This window comes from Mugil cephalus, chromosome 8 (assembly GCF_022458985.1).
Source record: "Mugil cephalus isolate CIBA_MC_2020 chromosome 8, CIBA_Mcephalus_1.1, whole genome shotgun sequence".
NCBI classification, from domain to species: Eukaryota; Metazoa; Chordata; class Actinopteri; order Mugiliformes; family Mugilidae; genus Mugil; species Mugil cephalus.
Genome location: NC_061777.1, coordinates 18518665 through 18536850, shown reverse-complemented (window position 1 = coordinate 18536850; position 18186 = coordinate 18518665). Strand labels below are relative to the sequence as shown.

Genomic DNA, 18186 nt, shown 5'->3' with positions numbered 1-18186 from the left:
TTTCATTTTTGAAAACGGTGCCATTTAACTCCAGGGAAATGTAAACCTAATCTTCATTTGTGCCTCTTTTCTAAGTTTAATTCGTAATAAATTCTTCTGGTTTCCCCTTCATTAGGGTGGAGCAAAAACACTGGAAGGCAGTGTATGCAGACACTGTTTAAACTCTTGGATTCACACTCTGACGCCCTTTAGTCTGCTCTTCATCTTTCACGAGGAAAAACTAATTACTTAGACGCAGATGCATGCTTCCATTTGTGTTACAGTCATTTGCTTCTCTCCATTACAATACTGAAATATGTGAAACTGACCAGGGATCAGGTTTTGGTCCCGGGTCAATACATTTGGGGTGCCTGCAAAGGAATCTTGATGCCTCTCCATCTGTGCTTAATCAGCCTCATGGCTCCAGTCCCACCGTGCCAGATGACTGGGAAGTGGTGGACCTGCTGAATCACACAGCACAGCAGGATGGAAAAATAGTTCAGCCAGTTTTTCATCACCAATCTCAATCAAAATCGCAGTTTCATAAGTTATTTTGATAGCTGCTCACGGTTTGCTGAGCCGTCCGTGCTTCACTTAAGTTATTCCAGTGCTCAAGTGGCTTCAGTGGAGAGGGAAGAGCAAAGACTAAGAGTTTAAGGAAAATCACTCAGGAGCCCTTCAAAGGGTTAATAATGTGGACCACAGAAATCACATATCAGATATCTTACTAGAGGGTACAGGCATTAGAGTGCGCAGTGAGAATTAAGAGAATAGGGCAGGATTTAGTTTTACAAACCTCTTTCCATTTGTACCTAGTGAGCCTGCTGGATTACAGCATTTCTCTCTGACTTTTGCTCTCCCTTCCCTCCCCCTACTCTGTTCCTTTCTTTCTCTCTGATGTCACTGTTTCCTGTCCAACGGATCCTGACGTTCAGCTCAAGGCTACGCGCACAGACGCTGAAATACCGACATACGGGAGTTTACGGAGCCGTATAAAAGTGATGTCAAGTTCATTATCGCTCACTGCTTTAAAGGGCTGTGGTTTTCGTTGGCTCCAGTGGAGACATTAAAACATGTGTGAGTGCTACTTGTGGTCAGGGTCAACAACTGTCCTATAGAAATTAACTCCTGGCCACTGTCATTCTTCTCTTTGTGTATTTATTTATTCATTTTCAAAATTCAAACCACTTTAAAAGGTTAAAAAAAACTACTCTGATCCAGTCACATGAGTGGTGTTTTTTGCTGTGAAGTTATATTCACCATCTTTTGTTGAAGTATGAGTAACATCAAGATTATAATATAATGTTATATTATCAAAACATTATCAGCAAAATTGGAAGTAAAAATACTAATCATGTACTAACAACCTACAAGAAGCCAAATAAAATAAATAAAACATAATAAATAAAAAAGGAGAATAATACATTTAATTTAATTTGAACTACTTTTTACATTGCTATGTTCATTTAACTTTAATTTTATATGTAATCACTTCTACGACATAATTCTACTATTAAGTTTGATCCCATTTTAAAAGTTTATAACAAGTGTTATTGGGAAAAACCAGAGAGCACTTCAATTACACAAAGTGGAGTAACTGTACATAAAGTGTTGTCAGTGTATTTGAATACAGTGTAATTCCTCCATTGCCTGGAATGTGAAAAAGCAATCCTCAAGTTTATGATTAGAGACATTTCTTATCAGGAGCTCAGTATTCTGGCTTTCTGATAATCTGTGTTTGTTGGTAAATCGCATTTTTTTTTTTTTGAAAAAAAAATGAATGAAAATCACTTTCCGTCCAGTTCCCCCGTGTGTATCTGTATCCCTGCCAGCTGCTAAGGCCTCGGTTTGACCTTATTGTAGTCTGAATTATCTGCTGCATTCTTCACAGCGCTAGTCATATCCTCCAGAGATAAGACTGGAATAGGTTTTCTCAAAATCAAATAAGAGCACTCCTGTTTTACTGTCCTTGCAGTCTGGGACAGTATACAATAAACTATTACAACAGGTTTTTATACACTTGGGTGTTTTGGCCAGTGCCATTGTGTCTTGTCTGGCTCGGGTCTGAAACTCATTCTGAGGAAATCATTTTTACGACCCGGCCTGATGAGAGTTCAGGACTTCAGTGGACTGTCGTTGCAGTGTTTTGATGGCACCGTTTCATTCTAATATCAGTCATTTCTGGATAATAAGTGTCCTCTCACAGAAGAGCTCTGGTGACGATAGCATTTTTTTCAGGAACACTCCAAGGCCAAAAACCTCAGATGAGATTATTGAAATTTGCAAGTGCTGCACAAGTGGGCTAACATGAGGCTAGGTTCCCAGATAGATTTTGCAGCCCAGGCTTCTTCATCCTGACTTTAACTGTAATACTAAATGGTACAGAATTTGGAACTTTTTTTTTGGTGTCTTTCACGTTTCAGGCCTAGAATATAAGCTGCTCTGTATTAGCATGAAGGGACCCGAGGTTTACCTTGACTCCACTGGTGGTAAATTATACCACGCTTCTGGCTTTTGAGGGCCCTGACAGGCTCTCTAAACAGTGGACGGACGTGTGGAGGAGGGGAAGGCAAAGAAAATACCAAATCTTTAAAGGTTATAGTTTTGTCATCTGCTCAAACACTTTTCCTGCCCACTGTGCGTTTGTGCGTCTCTCTCTGTGCGTGTGTGTGTGTGTGTGTGTGTGCACTTCTCAGCGGCCCCGTTGCCTACAATAACGTTTTCTCCAGGAAGGAGAAAGTGAATACACCGAGGAAAGACTGACTGCGCAGCACAGAGAAGAGATGGAAAGCAAAGCTCCAACCAAAACATGTCCTGGACCGAAAAAGAATCTATGTTTTACTCTTGCTTGTTTTCATTTTCTGTGAATTCTTCTCTCTGCAGATTAGTGGTGTTTGGTTTTGTTAACGCACTCCCAAAGTCTCTATCCTCCCCCTTCACCCCGTTTCTCCTGCTCCTCCTCCTCCTCCTCCTCCTCCTCCTGTGGAATTCAGGGTCCTAGGAGTCACTCCTCTCTCCTGTTGCTCTGTGGTGAGTCTGCAGGGCCAAAGCTCTCCGCCGAGGAATTCACAGAACCTGCTGACGAAAGAGAGTGGGCTCCTTTATCTGTCCCAAAAGAGGGGTAAACTCTGCAGTTGGGGCCTCACCTGCCCTCCCTAATCCTCCTCCCCCATCTCCCGTCTGAACACTGCACCTGTTCTGACTCGTCAGCCAGGTGAAGGGAATCCTCTGGCCTTCACGCTGTTTTTTCAGCTGACCGTAGCTGCAGGGGCAATTAGGAACACCGTCTATTCATTGGACTGGATTGCTGCTTTGCTTTGTATCTTTTTCTCTGTCTGTCTGTCTGTCTGTGCAACCCACCTCCCTTCCCTCCCTCCCTGCCTGCCCGTCCCTACCCCCTCCCACTGCATCTCTGTCTAGCCCAGTCTGGCTAACGCTGTGGCTGGTGGTACGTGTGTAGGAGCAGAGATTTTCCTGCTGGAGTAAAAGTGTGGATCACATGGAAACAACACAGGGGAGGCAAGGGTGAAACATAAATCTTGCGAAGCCGAGGTACAAAACAACAAACGCCGAGCCAAAGGATTCAGCAGCTGGAAAAAGCAGCAGGTATGAAAAGCCAGACTGTGATTGTGTCTGTGGCTCTGCTGGCCCTGTGCTGCCTGTTGATCCCCAGAGGAGGGGAGAGCGCTGGGGGGATAGTTTCTCTCAGGCAGGCTGGAGGGGAGAAGCGCACAGGGGATCAGCTGGGAGACCAGTCCCCGGATGACCCACAAGGACCTGCGGAGGAACCACTGGGAAGCAGCATCCAGAGTGACAGAGAAGTGGCTGAACAGAAAGGTACGTGAAAAGACAGAGAGGTCCGGTGTAGTCTTTCTCCTGTGGCACGACATGGAAGAGAGAACGCAGACACAAACACAACACGCGCTCATTTAGCCTCTGACAGCTCAGACAAGAATGACAAAGTCCGGATGCTTACCTGTCTTCCACTGCCTCCACGCAGCGGGGGATAAACAGGACACATTCCTCTGCTCAGAGGTGAAGGCACTCAGAGTCAAGCACCTTGCAGGCAGATTTTTCTGCACTTTTCCAACGTTGCCGTGAACCTGAATGTTTGACGCAGACTCTGGTCTAATGTTGCACTGGAAGAATGGATTCTGAAGAGTGTTTGCTGGAGCTCAAAGCCCCATGAGCCGTTAATGAGTGTCACTGATGTTTCAGAGGTGAGAGTGATATATTTATTGGGTATCTGGAGAGATTTTTTGTCTGAACCGCAGTTAATGGAGCGCGACTAATGGAAAGAGAGGCATGTTTTCCATAATAAGCACCTCAGGACTTCAGACTTCAGCCTCAAAAGGAAATAGTGATGGACCTGAAACAACCACTGAAATGCATCTGGCATTCCCTGTTTTCCCCCAGACGCCTTACGTTTTGAAAGAAATTCTGTCATGAAATGCTCATAAGTCACACAAACTGACCCTAACTGATAACCTTCTTTCTTTTGTACTCACTGTGAGTATGTTTAATATTGATTCATGATGTGGGATCTGCTTGTCACAGCATCTGTCTACCACTTTGGCCAAAAGTTGACAAAAATGAGTTTGTGCAATAACCTCTCCCCACTTGTTTTTCCATGTGTTTCCCAGGTACTGTGGGTAGGGTGAGAAGAGCTCCAGATGAAAACAAAAAGAAGAAGAAGGACAAGAAAAAGAACAAAGAGCCAAAGGACCCCAACGCCACAAAAAAGCCCAAATCTGAGAAGAAGGGAAAGAAAAAGGACCGGCAGACGACCACAACTCTGCCACCTACCACAACAAGTAAGAACAGCCAAGTCTGCACTTGGGTGAATTGGTTGGACTTGATTGAGTGTTGTTGACCTTGTGTCTGTTGGACGTTTCCAGCAATCCCGACTGAACCACCGACTGAACCACCCACTGAACCAATCACAGACTACCCATATCCTGTTGGTGAGTTGAGATGTCGTAGGGACCGTATGGAAATCACTGGTGTGGGGACAGGGGTTCACTGCTGAATGTCAGTTTGTAAAGTTACGTAATTAATCATATCTGTAAAAACAGACTTCCACCCATATATGGTTAACGTTGGTTGGATTGGTAAAAATTTCCATCATTAATAACTAAAACATTTCACCCACCTCAAATTCTGGTTACAAATTCTGGTGATGGTGATCTGAGTGTTAGAATCGAGTTACTGTAGGTTGAAGCTGAAGCAGACTTTATATGAGAAGCTGATGTAACCTCCGGGTCTGGCAAAGGAAGTGAGTGTGGAAGTGCTTCAAGTCTTTCTAATGGCCTTCAGCGGACGACTCCACTGGCTGAGAAAAGGAGCCTGACGGCATAAAAGTCTACGAGAAAATGATACCGCTTGGTTTATTACCTCAGTAAATGTTTTCCAAATGAGTTCATGGTCTAGTCACTAGTTTAAAGTTTTCTTCCGTGCAGCATGGTGCTTGCTTATCAAACCTTTAGTCATACGGGTGAGGATGTGGATATGTTTTCCTTTGACAACTAGAAGAAATAGCAGTTTGCCTCAAAGTGGCATTTCTACATCCATGCATTTCTAAATGAAATGCATGTTTCCAAACAATTAGTGTGTAATCCCCTATTTCCCCCAAATCTTTTGGGAAGGGCAACTTTTTTCCAACATGCACACTACCAGCTAAAAGTGTGGACACGCCTTCTCATTCAATTCAGTGAGAAACTAAAGTGAGAAGGTGTATCCAAACTCGTGACTGGTAGTGTACATGGACATCGTCATGGATACCAGTACCTGAATCATTGGAAGTGTTTTTTTAATTTACAACATCAAAGTTCCTGATATAGATGAATGGTTATGTCCACATATATATATATATAAAAATACTTCCGTTTCCTTGTCAGACAATGAATACTGGAAACCAGACGATTACTACTGGGAGGCTGAGACAACATCATCCCGGCCTCAGCCCGGGGCTCCCGTCACAGATTCCTTGTACGACTACTGGACACCTGGGCAGGTAGACCCAGCTGCTCCTGTAACAGACTCCTATGATGACTACTGGAAACCAGACGAGGGACAGTCAGTCACTCCTGTGATTGATAACTATGACAACTACTGGAATGGAATGGACCCGACGTCCGCTGCCCCTGAGGTTGATGGGAAGCGTGGAACAGACGACAGCGATTACTGGGATCGCACATGTATGTCTGAGCCTTTTATTTCTCCCTGTTTGGTTTTGATTTGAGGAGGTTTGAGGGGTTTATGAAATGTGAATAATGTGATGTGAAACTTCAATGATCTCTGTGGGCGGTTACTGGAACAGCAATGAAAAGGCCTCGACCAAAACCGGGGAACTTCCTTGACTTTGTGGTGCTTTGCACATTACAGCTTATTTATACAAGACAATGCTATTGTTGTAAAAACGCAGAAGCAGCGAAAATTCAGAGAAATAAATATTGTATCCAGTATTTACTCAACCTAAGCTTAAAATGTTTTGTTCTGAATCCTGATACATTTTTGTTCAGATTTCTTAATAATAAACGTAAGTAGTGAAACCGTAGAAATTAAGCTTTGCCAGCAGATTATACATCTGATCTCTAACATTACAGCTTTAAAGTTTTAATAATAACAGATTCATCCAGTCACAGCTAAGTAGAGTGCGGATTGAAACCTGTCGCTGAAATGTATTTTCTGGAAAAAAAAAAAAAAAGAAGAAGAAGAAGAAAATCTACTGAAGTGGATGCTTGTCATGGGTCTTTTGAGACACATGGTGAAATAGTCCCAGCAAAAAAAAAAAAAAAAAAAAAGCTTCTGCAATCTCAGTCCAACAAGCATCTGGCTGGGAAGTGGCTCCACAATTAAAGAAGAAACGTATTGAAACTAGGTTAATTGAAAACATACCGTCCACAGTTCATCTTTAAGATCTGATTCGCAGACTTGATGGTGAAAACTTTTATCTTTTTCAGCTGAAGTCAGCACGACACAGGACCTAAGTGTTTTTTTTTTTTTTTTATTTCCACGGAATCAGATGCTGGAAACACAGTGTCATGCCGCCGTAAGACACACTGTGTTTCCAGCATACTGTACTGTACCTCTGCTTGTCCAGCATTTCCACTGATTCATTCCTTTTGGCCTGTCCTGCATTTTAAGTCAAATAAATAATAAATAATCCCTCTGTTTGACTTTTTTTCCCCTTTCGTATTCCCTCCCTGCAGATGAGGTGCCAGAAAACCTTCCATTTCCCGATGGTAAAGAAGTCGATCCTGAGGTCATAGTCGAGACTCTACCAGGTAAAAGCCCCATGTCAGGGATTCAGACTGTGTAAACGGCAAAACTATTTAAATGGGAGAGTACAAAGAAGTTTAGGACAGGTTACAGTGTGGGTTAAATGTCCATTCCATCTGTGCTTTTGTGTGAGCAATAAAACACATGGGAACAACATTATACTGAGTCAGTGAACTATCCACAGGAGTGGGTGGGTTTGCTTGGTTCCATCCCCACAACAAAACTTTCCATAGTTCTGTTGTGGGGGGAAAATCATTAGATCTCAACTTCATTATGATTCTTGTAAATGTAAATGAAAGATTTAACAGCCTAATTACATGGCGGGCGTCGCAGTCGCATCCAAACATGGAGCCACTGTTGTGGTTGAATAAATCAGGGTGGCGTTAAACCTGTAAACTTGGCACAGGCAAACATGTAATCTCATAACATTCCCCTTGTGACCAGTGTTGGGGAGGATCCTTTCAAAACACGTTTCATTACCGAGTACAAAAATGTCATTTGTAACATATTCTGTTACGTTACTCAATCTGAGTAACGTATTCTGAATACTTGGATTACTTCCACATTGAATCACATTTTAAATCAAGTGTAGGAATGGGGCCATCAAATCCTTATTATCCTTAGTAAACAGGCCCATTATGGTGTGTTATTCTGTTCCAACTGGCTGATTGTGTTAGACCCAAGTCACACTGAAAGTGCAATATGTTATAATTTTCTTTGGAGTAACAAAGACTAAGGCAAACAGATGTTTTGCTTGGTTTAAAAAAGAGAAGAACTGACCTATTTTCCCCTTCAGTTTCTTTATTTACTCAACTGCAATGTTTCGTTCACGTACAGAATTTGCTGTTATATCTAACATTTATTTCATTAGGTGTTGCAACGTTTCACCTTAAAATAAAAAAGCACCGGAGGTAAACCTGCGTACCCCAGATCATATTAAATATCCATTCATTTTCTTTTTCTTTTTTTCTTTTCAATGCAGATGAGCCCACAGCTGCTGCTCCTTACGAGGGAACCTGGTATGACGACTACGACGAGTATGGAATGAGTACGTGTACACTCACTCCCCCGTGAAATATATCAGTAGCCAAATGTTTTCTATTAGGACCACTTGCTGAGTCATAGTTAGCTTCTTGCCAGCAAGCCACAGTCAGGTCAGTAGCATTCCAGATTCATAATCATCTTGGCCTTCTCAACTGTTCGTTTACAACTTAACTAAACAGTAAAATTACAGAGAGGCAACAAAGCTGTTGCACGCATTTCTGGTTAGCCCTCTAAAGTTACCGCTGATCTCCTTGCTTCCTGAAGGGAGGAAAGAGGATGAGAAGTGGATGGAGAAAGAGAGAGAGAGAGCGGAGAAAGAAAGGCGGAGGGAAGAGAAAGGTAAGAAGACCCAGATGTGGAATTTATTTTCTTACATAATGCCGTCGCATGTGATCGTGCCACACTACATGGACCACTGAAGCTGCAGAGGGAGAGAGCATAACCTGTTACCCAAGTGCAAAAGCACCGACAGATAACGGCACTCCGAGACGCTCCCTCCCCTCAGTCACATATCTGCTGTAAGAGAACGCAGATGTTATTCCCCTCGCCTCCAAACGCGACGGCCTGCTTACTTGCTTTAACTCGCACGACAGGGCCAAAAGTTCATCCCACCAACACAAAATGGAGATTAAGAGTTCAGAAATCTCCCGCGAGCTGCAGGGTGAGGTCGAGTTCGAGATCCACGTGCACCGGATTACCACTGGAGCGACGAAGAACAGAGACAGTAAAAGAGAGACATCGGCGTGGGCGACCCTGAGTTACTCACATCACTTTGAGAGGTTTTTCGCCACGTGGTCTGCTGCGTGCAGAGAGTATAGCTGGTGGCTGAGGAGTAAATGACATATAAGACCGTCAGTCATTATGGCTCTTTCTGTGCGTACAGTTTTCAGGTTTAAGGTGAAATAACTTTAAGTTGAAAGGTTAACTTCAGAGGTTTCTGGTTTTCTTCTGAAACTCTGATGAAATTACCAGCAGTTGGCTGTGTTGTGTCCACACGCCACATTTGTTCACCGTGTCAAAACATAACTAACAATTGGTAATTCATTAGTCTTTCAACAGTAAACTTCTGGGTCAGGATGATCTGAGTTACATTAGAGCACACTTGGACTGAGAGACATCTGGGAGGTTTGTATTTCATCACACTCCAGCCCTCTGGGTCCTCTTCAGGAATTCTGGCACATAATATTTGCAAAATAATCATCAGTTCCTGGATCATTTCTGGGCAGAGAGAACGAGAAAAGAAAAACAAATGACAGTTGCCAAAGACAGTGCAATTTATTTCATATGAAGATGGGTCTTTTTTTTTTTTCCCTCGCACAGAGAGAACACAGAAGCTGAAGGAGGCCGAGGAGCGAGCCAGGAACAGACCACGTGTCTTCAAAGAGCCAAAGAGTGAGTGAACATCTGCTCAGATCTGGATGACGTGCACGAGCTTCAGCAGTTAACGTACAATTTGAATTTCTCCGCTGTGCGTTTGTGTGTGTGGCAGAGTGTCCTCCCCTGGGGATGGAGTCCCATAAGATTGAGCCCGACCAGCTCACAGCCTCGTCTATGTCTCAGTACAGTTTTGCACCTCAGAGGGCTCGCCTCAACATGCAGGTACACAACCATCAGCGCAACACTCACATTCTACTAGGACTCCAATTAATTATTAACTCTAGGTAATACTGTTACGGCTGCACTGGCAGTTCATGTTCATCCATATTCATAGCTGCTAGAGTCTTCCTAGCGGCTGCCTTACATGTCACTGCATGATAAACCGTCTTTTGTGGAGTACAATGTGCAGCCTTTTGACTCTCTGTGGCTCCCAGGGCTCTGACGATGAGGATAACATGCGAGGTGGAGCGTGGTGCGCAAATTCAGAGGACAGGAGCCACTGGTTTGAGATAGACGCCCGTAGGGATACAGAGTTCACGGGAGTCATAACTCAGGGACGAGATTCCCCCAATAAGTAAGACGAGCCTTAAATAATAAAATGAATTCAAACTCCTGAATACACTTCAGCAGCCTTGTCTGAATTCATTTTAAATTCATTTTCAGCGGCGACTACGTGACGTCCTACCTCCTGGCTTTCAGCAATGACAGCAGAGAGTGGACCACCATCCACGACGGATACGCCGACTGGGTGAGCTCACCTTAAACTGCCTCGCCTCCCGGGCCAACCATGTTTGTTGTCTCCTTCCTCGTGCCCTCATTTATTCTCCTCCCCCCTGTATCCCCTCTCGTGCAGTTGTTTTTTGGAAACAGTGACAAGGACACGCCTGTGATGAACCAGCTGGCAGAGCCCGTGCTGGCTCGTTACATCCGAATCATTCCTCAGAGCTGGAACGGTTCTCTCTGCATGAGGCTGGAGGTCCTGGGCTGCCCCGTGCCTGGTGAGACTGACACTCCCCAGCATACACACACACAACGATCAGCCACAACATTAAAACCACTGACAGGAGAAGCGAATAACATTGAGCATCTTGTGACAATTCAGTGTTCTGCTGGAAAGCTTTTGGACCTGGACAAGCCACCCACCTAGAACAAAAATGGTTTAGTGACAACTCGAAAAACATGAAAAACATCACAAGGTGCTGACCTGGCCTACAGATTCACTAGATCCCAGACTGATCAAGTATCTGTGGGATGCACAACCCTGATCCACAGAGGCAGGAAAGAGAATCAGATGTTTCTGTTTTTTTGACCCTTCTTCTTCTTCTTTCCTCCTCACAGATCCAGCGGGTGCTCTGTACAGGCAAAATGAAGTCACGCCAGTGGATTACTTGGAGTTCAAACACCACAGCTACTCAGAGATGGTTGCAGTGAGTATCCCTGCTCCCAACCCTTGAACATTTTTTTTGTGCGAATTCCACTGGGAGTTATCTTCCCAAAGACCGTGACTGTCCTTGATCAATTAAACTCTGAACCAGGGGGTCTGCTGTAAACCACTTTATCCCAGCAGAGGATTTTCCTATCACTCCTCAGCCACCAGAGGGCAACGTGTGTTATTAACCGTCTTTGCGTTTCCATCATCTCACCTTTCAGCTCATGAAGTCGGTGAACGAGGAGTGTCCCAACATCACCAGCATCTACAGCCTGGGCCGCAGCTCCAAGGGGCTGGACATCGTTGCCATGGTGATCTCTGGCAACCCCACAGAGCATGAAATAGGTGGGAACATGACAGTTGTGATATATCATATTTCTTCAGTAGAAAAATGAGCATGGTTTCACTCCAAGCAAATGCCAAACCAGGTGGTTTCTCTCAAATTTCCCAACGGTGTGAAATGATCATGACTGGCTTAAATGATGTTGTGCTGCTGTGCCCTGTATCCTATAAACGCAATAAACAGCAGGTAGGCGCCAGCAAATAGTGGTTAACAGACAATTACACTCCTGCCGGGGTTTGTCGTCCCCGCAGGTGAGCCGGAGTTTCGCTTCACGGCGGGTCTCCATGGAAACGAGGCGCTGGGACGCGAGATGCTCCTGCTTCTCATGCAGTACCTGTGCAAAGAGTACAAAGACAGAAACCCCAGGGCCCAGCGCCTGGTGGATGGAATACGCATCCATCTGGTTCCCTCACTCAACCCTGACGGACACGAGGAAGCATTTAAAGTGGTCAGTGGAGAAAAAAGATCTTATGTTTCTCATTCATTTTTTAGAAAAAATAAAATAGAATTAAACAGGAAATGCCACACTGGAGCGCGTGCTTTATTAAAATTCTCCTCCTCCAGGGATCAGAGCTGAGTAGCTGGACCACCGGACACTTCACAGAGGAGGGCTTCGACATCTTCCAGAACTTCCCTGACCTGAATAACATCTTGTGGGACGCCGAGGATAAGGGCATGGTGCCTAAACTCACCCCTAACCACCATGTGCCCATACCAGAGGACTTGGCTACTAATAGTTCGGTAAAGAAAAGTGAATTGTTGTGTCAATTTAAAGGCGGCTGCATTTATAAGACACAAAAATTCTTAAATGACTTTTGCACCGTTGTAGACATGGCCGTGGTTCCCTGCTCTATTTGTGTCATCCTGATCCGGTTGTCTTTGCTCCAGATTGCTGTGGAAACCAGGGCCATAATCTCCTGGATGAAAAGCCACCCATTTGTGTTGGGTGCAAACTTTCAGGGCGGGGAGTCAGTTGTGGCTTATCCTTATGACAGTTTACGCCTCAACAAGCCCGCTGAGAGCCAGAAACCCCACAGCCGCAAAAAGAGACAGTACGACCTGCTTCATTTCCCTCACTGTAATCTGTTTTTTTTTTTTTTTGAGTTGCATACTCTGCACATTTAAATTTCCTCCTACTTCCTATCACGCAGCATTTACACTCACAATCACGCCATATAGTTTAACAGAATGATTTCTTGCAGGTATGAGGAGGAAGGCTTTGATGTGACAGAGTGGGGAAGGGGCTACCACGAGGAGCCAGAGGAAGACTGGAGAAATAGGGGATATGCAGAGCCCGAGGAGGAGTGGAGGGGCCACGGCTACGACCGCGGTTACGATCACGGCTACGACCCCGGCTACGACCCCGGCTACAGCCGCGGCGGCGATCGCAGCGAGGAGGAGGACAACAGAGGAAGGGACGCCGGCTATCATTACGCCGAGCCCGAGGATGAGCCCCGGGCCATTGCAGACGAGTCCATGTTCAGGTGGCTGGCCGTCTCCTACGCCTCCACCCACCTGGGCATGACACACAGCTACCACGGGTCCTGCCAGGGAGAGCCAGGTTTAGGGGGCCACGGGATCATCAACCGGGCCAAATGGAGGCCGGTCACAGGCAGTAAGTAGAGACCGCCATCTTTGACCGCCTGCGCGGGCTTATGACACACCCTGGTGGACGGCACGTGCAGCACAGGCTCTGAGGTTAACGTGGGCTCCTCTTCCAGGTATGAATGACTTCAGCTACCTGCACACCAACTGCTTTGAGCTGTCCATATTCCTGGGCTGTGACAAGTTCCCTCACCAGAAAGAGTTGGCGCAGGAGTGGGAGAAAAACAGAGAAGCGATGCTAATCTTCATGGAGCAGGTCAGCCACAAACACACAGGGTGAAGCATGTCCTGGCTCACTAGAGCATCCTCTCATTCAAAGTTGCTCGATTAAAAACCTCTTTAATACTGTGGATGTTGCATGCAAAACCATGATAATTAGCATATCAGTAACTTGGAAAAGGATTTATTTTTTTTAAATACTGTTTTCATTATCATTTGCTGATCATATGCTGTAGTTATATTTAATTACAACCCAGTCCTACCAGCTTCCTGGTCTGTGAGGGGAAACAAGGATTACAGGAAATTTGATTGAGGCTTATGAGATTTAAGGGAGTCTGTAATTTTTTTCCTTTTGCAAATCTACCTAGGCTGTTTTCCCTTAAAAAAAAATCCCCCCTTATAAAAACATCATAACTTTATAGGACAGCTAAGAGAATTACTACTGTGCAGCACAAATATTAAAAAAGTGTTCGCCTATTATTGTTCTTTAGATAAACCGTGGGATTAGAGGGATCGTGAAAGATCAGCAGGGGAACCCCATCGCAAACGCCACCATATCTGTGGAAGGAATAAACCATGATGTCACCACAGGTCAGCAAACTGCTCACATCTATTATCCTGCTCTTTAAAACACAACGTCACACCGTCTGTGCTTAAAGCGGTCTACCCGTTTTTGCCTTTGCAGCGCAAACAGGGGACTACTGGAGACTGCTGAACCCCGGGGAGTACCGTGTGACGGCTCGAGCTGAGGGCTTCTCCTCTGTGACCAAACTCTGCGTGGTGGGTTATGAGTCAGGGGCAACGGCCTGCAGCTTCAACCTGGCCAAGTCCAACTGGGACCGCATTAAACAGGTGAGACTCTCCCGCCCTGAACTGACACCACCCTCCCGTCTGTCTAACAGCATTACTTCAAGTGTCGTAATCTTTTCTGCAGATAATGGCTCTCCATGGCAACAAGCCAATTCGACTCAGCTACAGCAACAACAGAGTACAGAATTCAGAGAATAATGGCCAGAGGGGTGTCGTTGGCAATTATGGCAACAGCAACGGGTATTCTCCAAATTCAGGACTCAGCGCCGAACGACGGAGGAGGCTCAGGATCCTTCGCCTGCGTCGCCTTCGGAAAGAGAAATTAATGAGGTTAAGATCGACAACGTTACCCCCCACGACAACCACAATCCCCACCACACCAGAGACCACCACATTCTGGTACGACTCGTGGCCCATAGAGGAGGGGCAATCCTCGACACCCGGAGGATTCACAGACACCATCCTGGATTATAACTACGAGTTCAAGATTGACAGCTATTAAAACCAACACAAACGTGGCTTGTTTCAGTAAGCGACCGTCCTCTCCTAACTGTAGTCCTCGTCGCCGTGTCGCACTTCGAGCTGGGTGGAGAATCAAACAAGGAATTGCACGACATGAGCGAAGATGAGAATCTGCAGAATATTAGCTATATTAAGATAGTGTATCAGTTTCTTAACACTTGAAAGAACGCCTCCTTACAGAAATGGACCCATTTAATTATTTGAGTTTGAAAGTTCACACTGCATTTTCTGTCTCATCTCAGTATTTTATGAATGCTTCTTGCTTCATGAAATCAAGTTTATTGTGGACACACATTAAAAAAAAAAAATAAAAAAAAGATGAATTATTTACACTTTCCTCACATGGCAGAAATGCAGAATGAAGGGCCGGCCATTAAATGAATGGAAAGCACTTCACAGTTGGTAACAAGCTGTCAGACGGGGAAAGGTTTTCTGTCATGTTTCTTCAGACACAGCTGGGATAGAAGAGTTATTTTTCAAATAAAGGCTTGTTAATACACAACATGTCTCTTCTCCTTTTTAGCACCTGATAACAGTCCTGTTTTTTTCTTTCAGTTTATCTCACTGATCAGCATCAGCGTAGCTGCTCTAATGCTTGACTCAACTATGATTCGACTGGTCTGTGATCAGAAGAAAGTAGACCAAACATGCACCAATATGAGAGAAAGGGCAGCCCATCGGTAGGCACGGGTGTTCAGTGGCTGATATTCATCTCACTGTCTTCATCTTCATCAGCTGAGAAGGCAGAGAAGCTGACTTGCTCACATTGAAGGGTGCGTAAGTTGACCAGGCACACCGTCTGACTGCTGCTAAACTCTGGAATCGCAATCAAAAGCACTTCCTGACCATCAGGACCTGCAAGGAGAAGAAGAAGAAAGATATTATGATTCATCAGAGAGAGGACGTGATGAACCTAGTTGGTACATTTTGGGAACAAAAGAAGATCAGGGGGTTTCTTACACTGACCTTTCATGACTTTGGACTCAAACTCTGGGGCATTGCCACTGAAGTAAACGTGGGGACACTCTTCCAAGATGAAAGGGTCTTTTTGGTAAAATGGGTAACAGCCTGATTGAAGAGCAAGCGAGAAAACAGTTTAAATAACCAATAACATGTTTAGATCTTCCAGAAGCCTTGGGTTGTATTTTTAATCCACTCACCTAGAGTATCAGGTGCTGTAGGGGCCAGGTGGCGAAGTCGTAGCGTTTCCTCAAGTATTTCCAGGTGACTGTCCATGCTGCTGTACTTCTGAATATCACTGACGTTCTGGCCTGATGTGCCCAAAAACCTTCATGTGATCAAACAAAAAAACAAGGTTCTAAACATGACATTTTAGGTTAATCATACAAAGACAGAGGCTCTGTGCGGGCACTGCTTACCTCACTCCATCAATGTCAGCCTGATATGGGTTGGAGGCCAGCTGTAGCGTTGGGTACACAGAGGACAAAGGGAACATACAGCGATTGAGAGGCTGCTGTGGGAGCGTGTAGTTGGTGGGGTCGTACTGTCCTGGCATTACATCCACTGGTACTGAGGCCTATTTCAACAAGGGGCAGCGACATACAACATTAATAGTCGGTTAATGTTATTCGTCACAAACCTAAATGCTCACTGTTAAAATTGTGTAACCTTCTTATGAGGACATTTGATCCACAGGTCAATTTTGTACTTATGTTCAACACACCTCATTTGGTCACACCCGAACTTAAGTTTCATTGTTGAAAGTGAAGCAAGAAGTAGCAAGAAGTAGAAGTAGAAACTAGAAATTATAAATATTATTAAGTGATACAAACTCACCACTAGCTGGAGTAATAGCTCATCCAGAAGACGCATGGCATCCACACTGCCAGCCTGTGTCTTCTTGGTGAGATACTTTGCCTGGAAAATATTTACATATCTTAGGCGAGCCATTTACAAGCTAAACTAGCAAGTATAGGTAAGTAACCATGTGCCATGGCATGTTAAACAAAGTTTTTGCTACTACCTTTGTTGGCGCATCCTTGTCCTGGGTATTTTGACTCAGGCTTCCAGCTAGTAGGACCCTAGAAATTGTCGCTGCTCCGCTTTGCTCCCCCAGGTCACCGAGCTGACCGGTAACCATGTCAACCAGCAGCTGCAGCCCTAACATGCTGTCAGCTTGACTACTGCCGAGACCAAGTCCTGACACCAGCAGCACAAACCTGAAACAACAACAGACAGGGAAATTAAAGCCTATTATCACAACAGACTGGGATTTACACTGTGCATGAGTGCATTTACTTGTCAGAGGTGAGTGCAGGTCTTGCTGTCTGCAAAGGGAGATCTGCTGTGCAAAAGTCCTCGACTGTGAACTTCCCGTCGTTTCTCTCTGCTCCATATATTGCCACGACGCTACCTGAGAAAGAAAGAAATACGATTTTATGATCGCACTGACAAGCAATGAGCTAGTGAGATTATGAAAAAGTACTGACCTGTCACACACTTGTCTTTGTCGATTTTTCCCTCTAGTTTGATCCTCTGAAGTTCATCCTCCAGAATCAGCTCATCTGAATCCTGGATGTATTTGGCTCGTGGAGGTTGAGGCAGGAGGTTGTGCTGAATAGAGTAGAAACAGGCAGATGTTGTACTACACGTGTCAGCGTCTCATCTCATTTTGTCTATGTATGCAGTGAATTTAACAGAGCTGCCAACCTCCTCACTGATCTCTTTCAAAATAGATGGCTGCAAATCCATACGCTTAAACAAAGTCCCCACAATGCAACATTGCTCCCCCGCCTCCAAATCACAGAGCTTCTTGATGACCACGTCTGATCCTGTCAGACAGAGATTTGAAAACATACTGAAATGTAATCTGAGGCATCAGAGCCAAATGGTAAAACGGTCCCGTGCTTACCCCACTTCTGCCGAGCTCTCTCTGATAACATGGGCCTCATCTGCATGAGTCGCGCTGCGTAAATGTGAGCATACTGGCGACTGAAACTCCGCTCCCCGACTTTGAAGCGCTCGGAGCAGGAGTTGAAGAGCAGCGGCATCCTCTCAAACACCGGCCCCTGGTCCTCGGAGGCAGGGCGGCAGAGGAGAGAGGAGCCATCCTTCTGGGCGCTCAGGTCGGAGAACATGGTTGTCCTGAAGTGGAGGCAGAGGGAGGGTTTTTATGTGTCACTTCGTTAGAAACATACTGTGCATGACAGTATTTTAGCAGCTATCTGCTAACGTTAACCCAATGACAGCGACTAGATGTCATTGCACTTCCAAAACATATCGACGTTTTAATGAGGAAAACTAAAAAAAAGACAGCGGATGCAGCGATCCTACCTTAGAAGAATGAAGGCCGCGCTTCGTCCGATAACAGTTTCACGTCAGGTTTAGCGCTTAATTTACTGATTTTATTCTTTGCCTACGAGCAAAAGTAACACTTCCCGCGAAATCGACCACTTTGCGTCACAAATCTCGCCGCCTCCGAGACCACCGCGTATTCTCGCGATAAACATCAAGCAATAACAATACAACAACATCGAAGCGACCCACAAAATTAACGTACGACAAAAATCTAAGAACAAAATTGACACGATTTTAAGATGCAACCGGCATTTCGAGC

At 45.0% G+C, this 18186-nt stretch overlaps 2 protein-coding genes across 2 annotated transcripts; one reads left to right on the top strand and one right to left on the bottom strand.

Moving 5' to 3' along the window:
• Positions 1-2989: 2989 nt before the first annotated feature.
• aebp1b (AE binding protein 1b) lies at positions 2990-14926 on the top strand. Its single transcript, XM_047590787.1, has 22 exons — positions 2990-3816; positions 4623-4793; positions 4878-4943; positions 5877-6176; positions 7191-7265; positions 8243-8308; positions 8569-8643; positions 9625-9696; positions 9794-9903; positions 10116-10255; positions 10345-10429; positions 10535-10679; positions 11020-11108; positions 11332-11455; positions 11705-11901; positions 12018-12194; positions 12342-12505; positions 12656-13068; positions 13175-13314; positions 13769-13868; positions 13963-14129; positions 14212-14926. Exons 1-22 carry the CDS (start codon positions 3588-3590, stop codon positions 14587-14589), a joined length of 3483 nt encoding a protein of 1160 aa, XP_047446743.1. The 5' UTR covers positions 2990-3587; the 3' UTR covers positions 14590-14926.
• On the bottom strand, positions 14873-18168 carry pold2 (polymerase (DNA directed), delta 2, regulatory subunit). The gene is made up of 11 exons (XM_047590788.1): positions 17904-18168; positions 17482-17714; positions 17280-17401; positions 17060-17183; positions 16869-16983; positions 16594-16789; positions 16407-16487; positions 15989-16146; positions 15770-15897; positions 15576-15677; positions 14873-15464 (listed from the first exon to the last, which is right to left on the bottom strand). Exons 2-11 carry the CDS (start codon positions 17705-17707, stop codon positions 15304-15306), a joined length of 1413 nt encoding a protein of 470 aa, XP_047446744.1. The 5' UTR covers positions 17708-17714; positions 17904-18168; the 3' UTR covers positions 14873-15303.
• Positions 18169-18186: the final 18 nt, after the last annotated feature.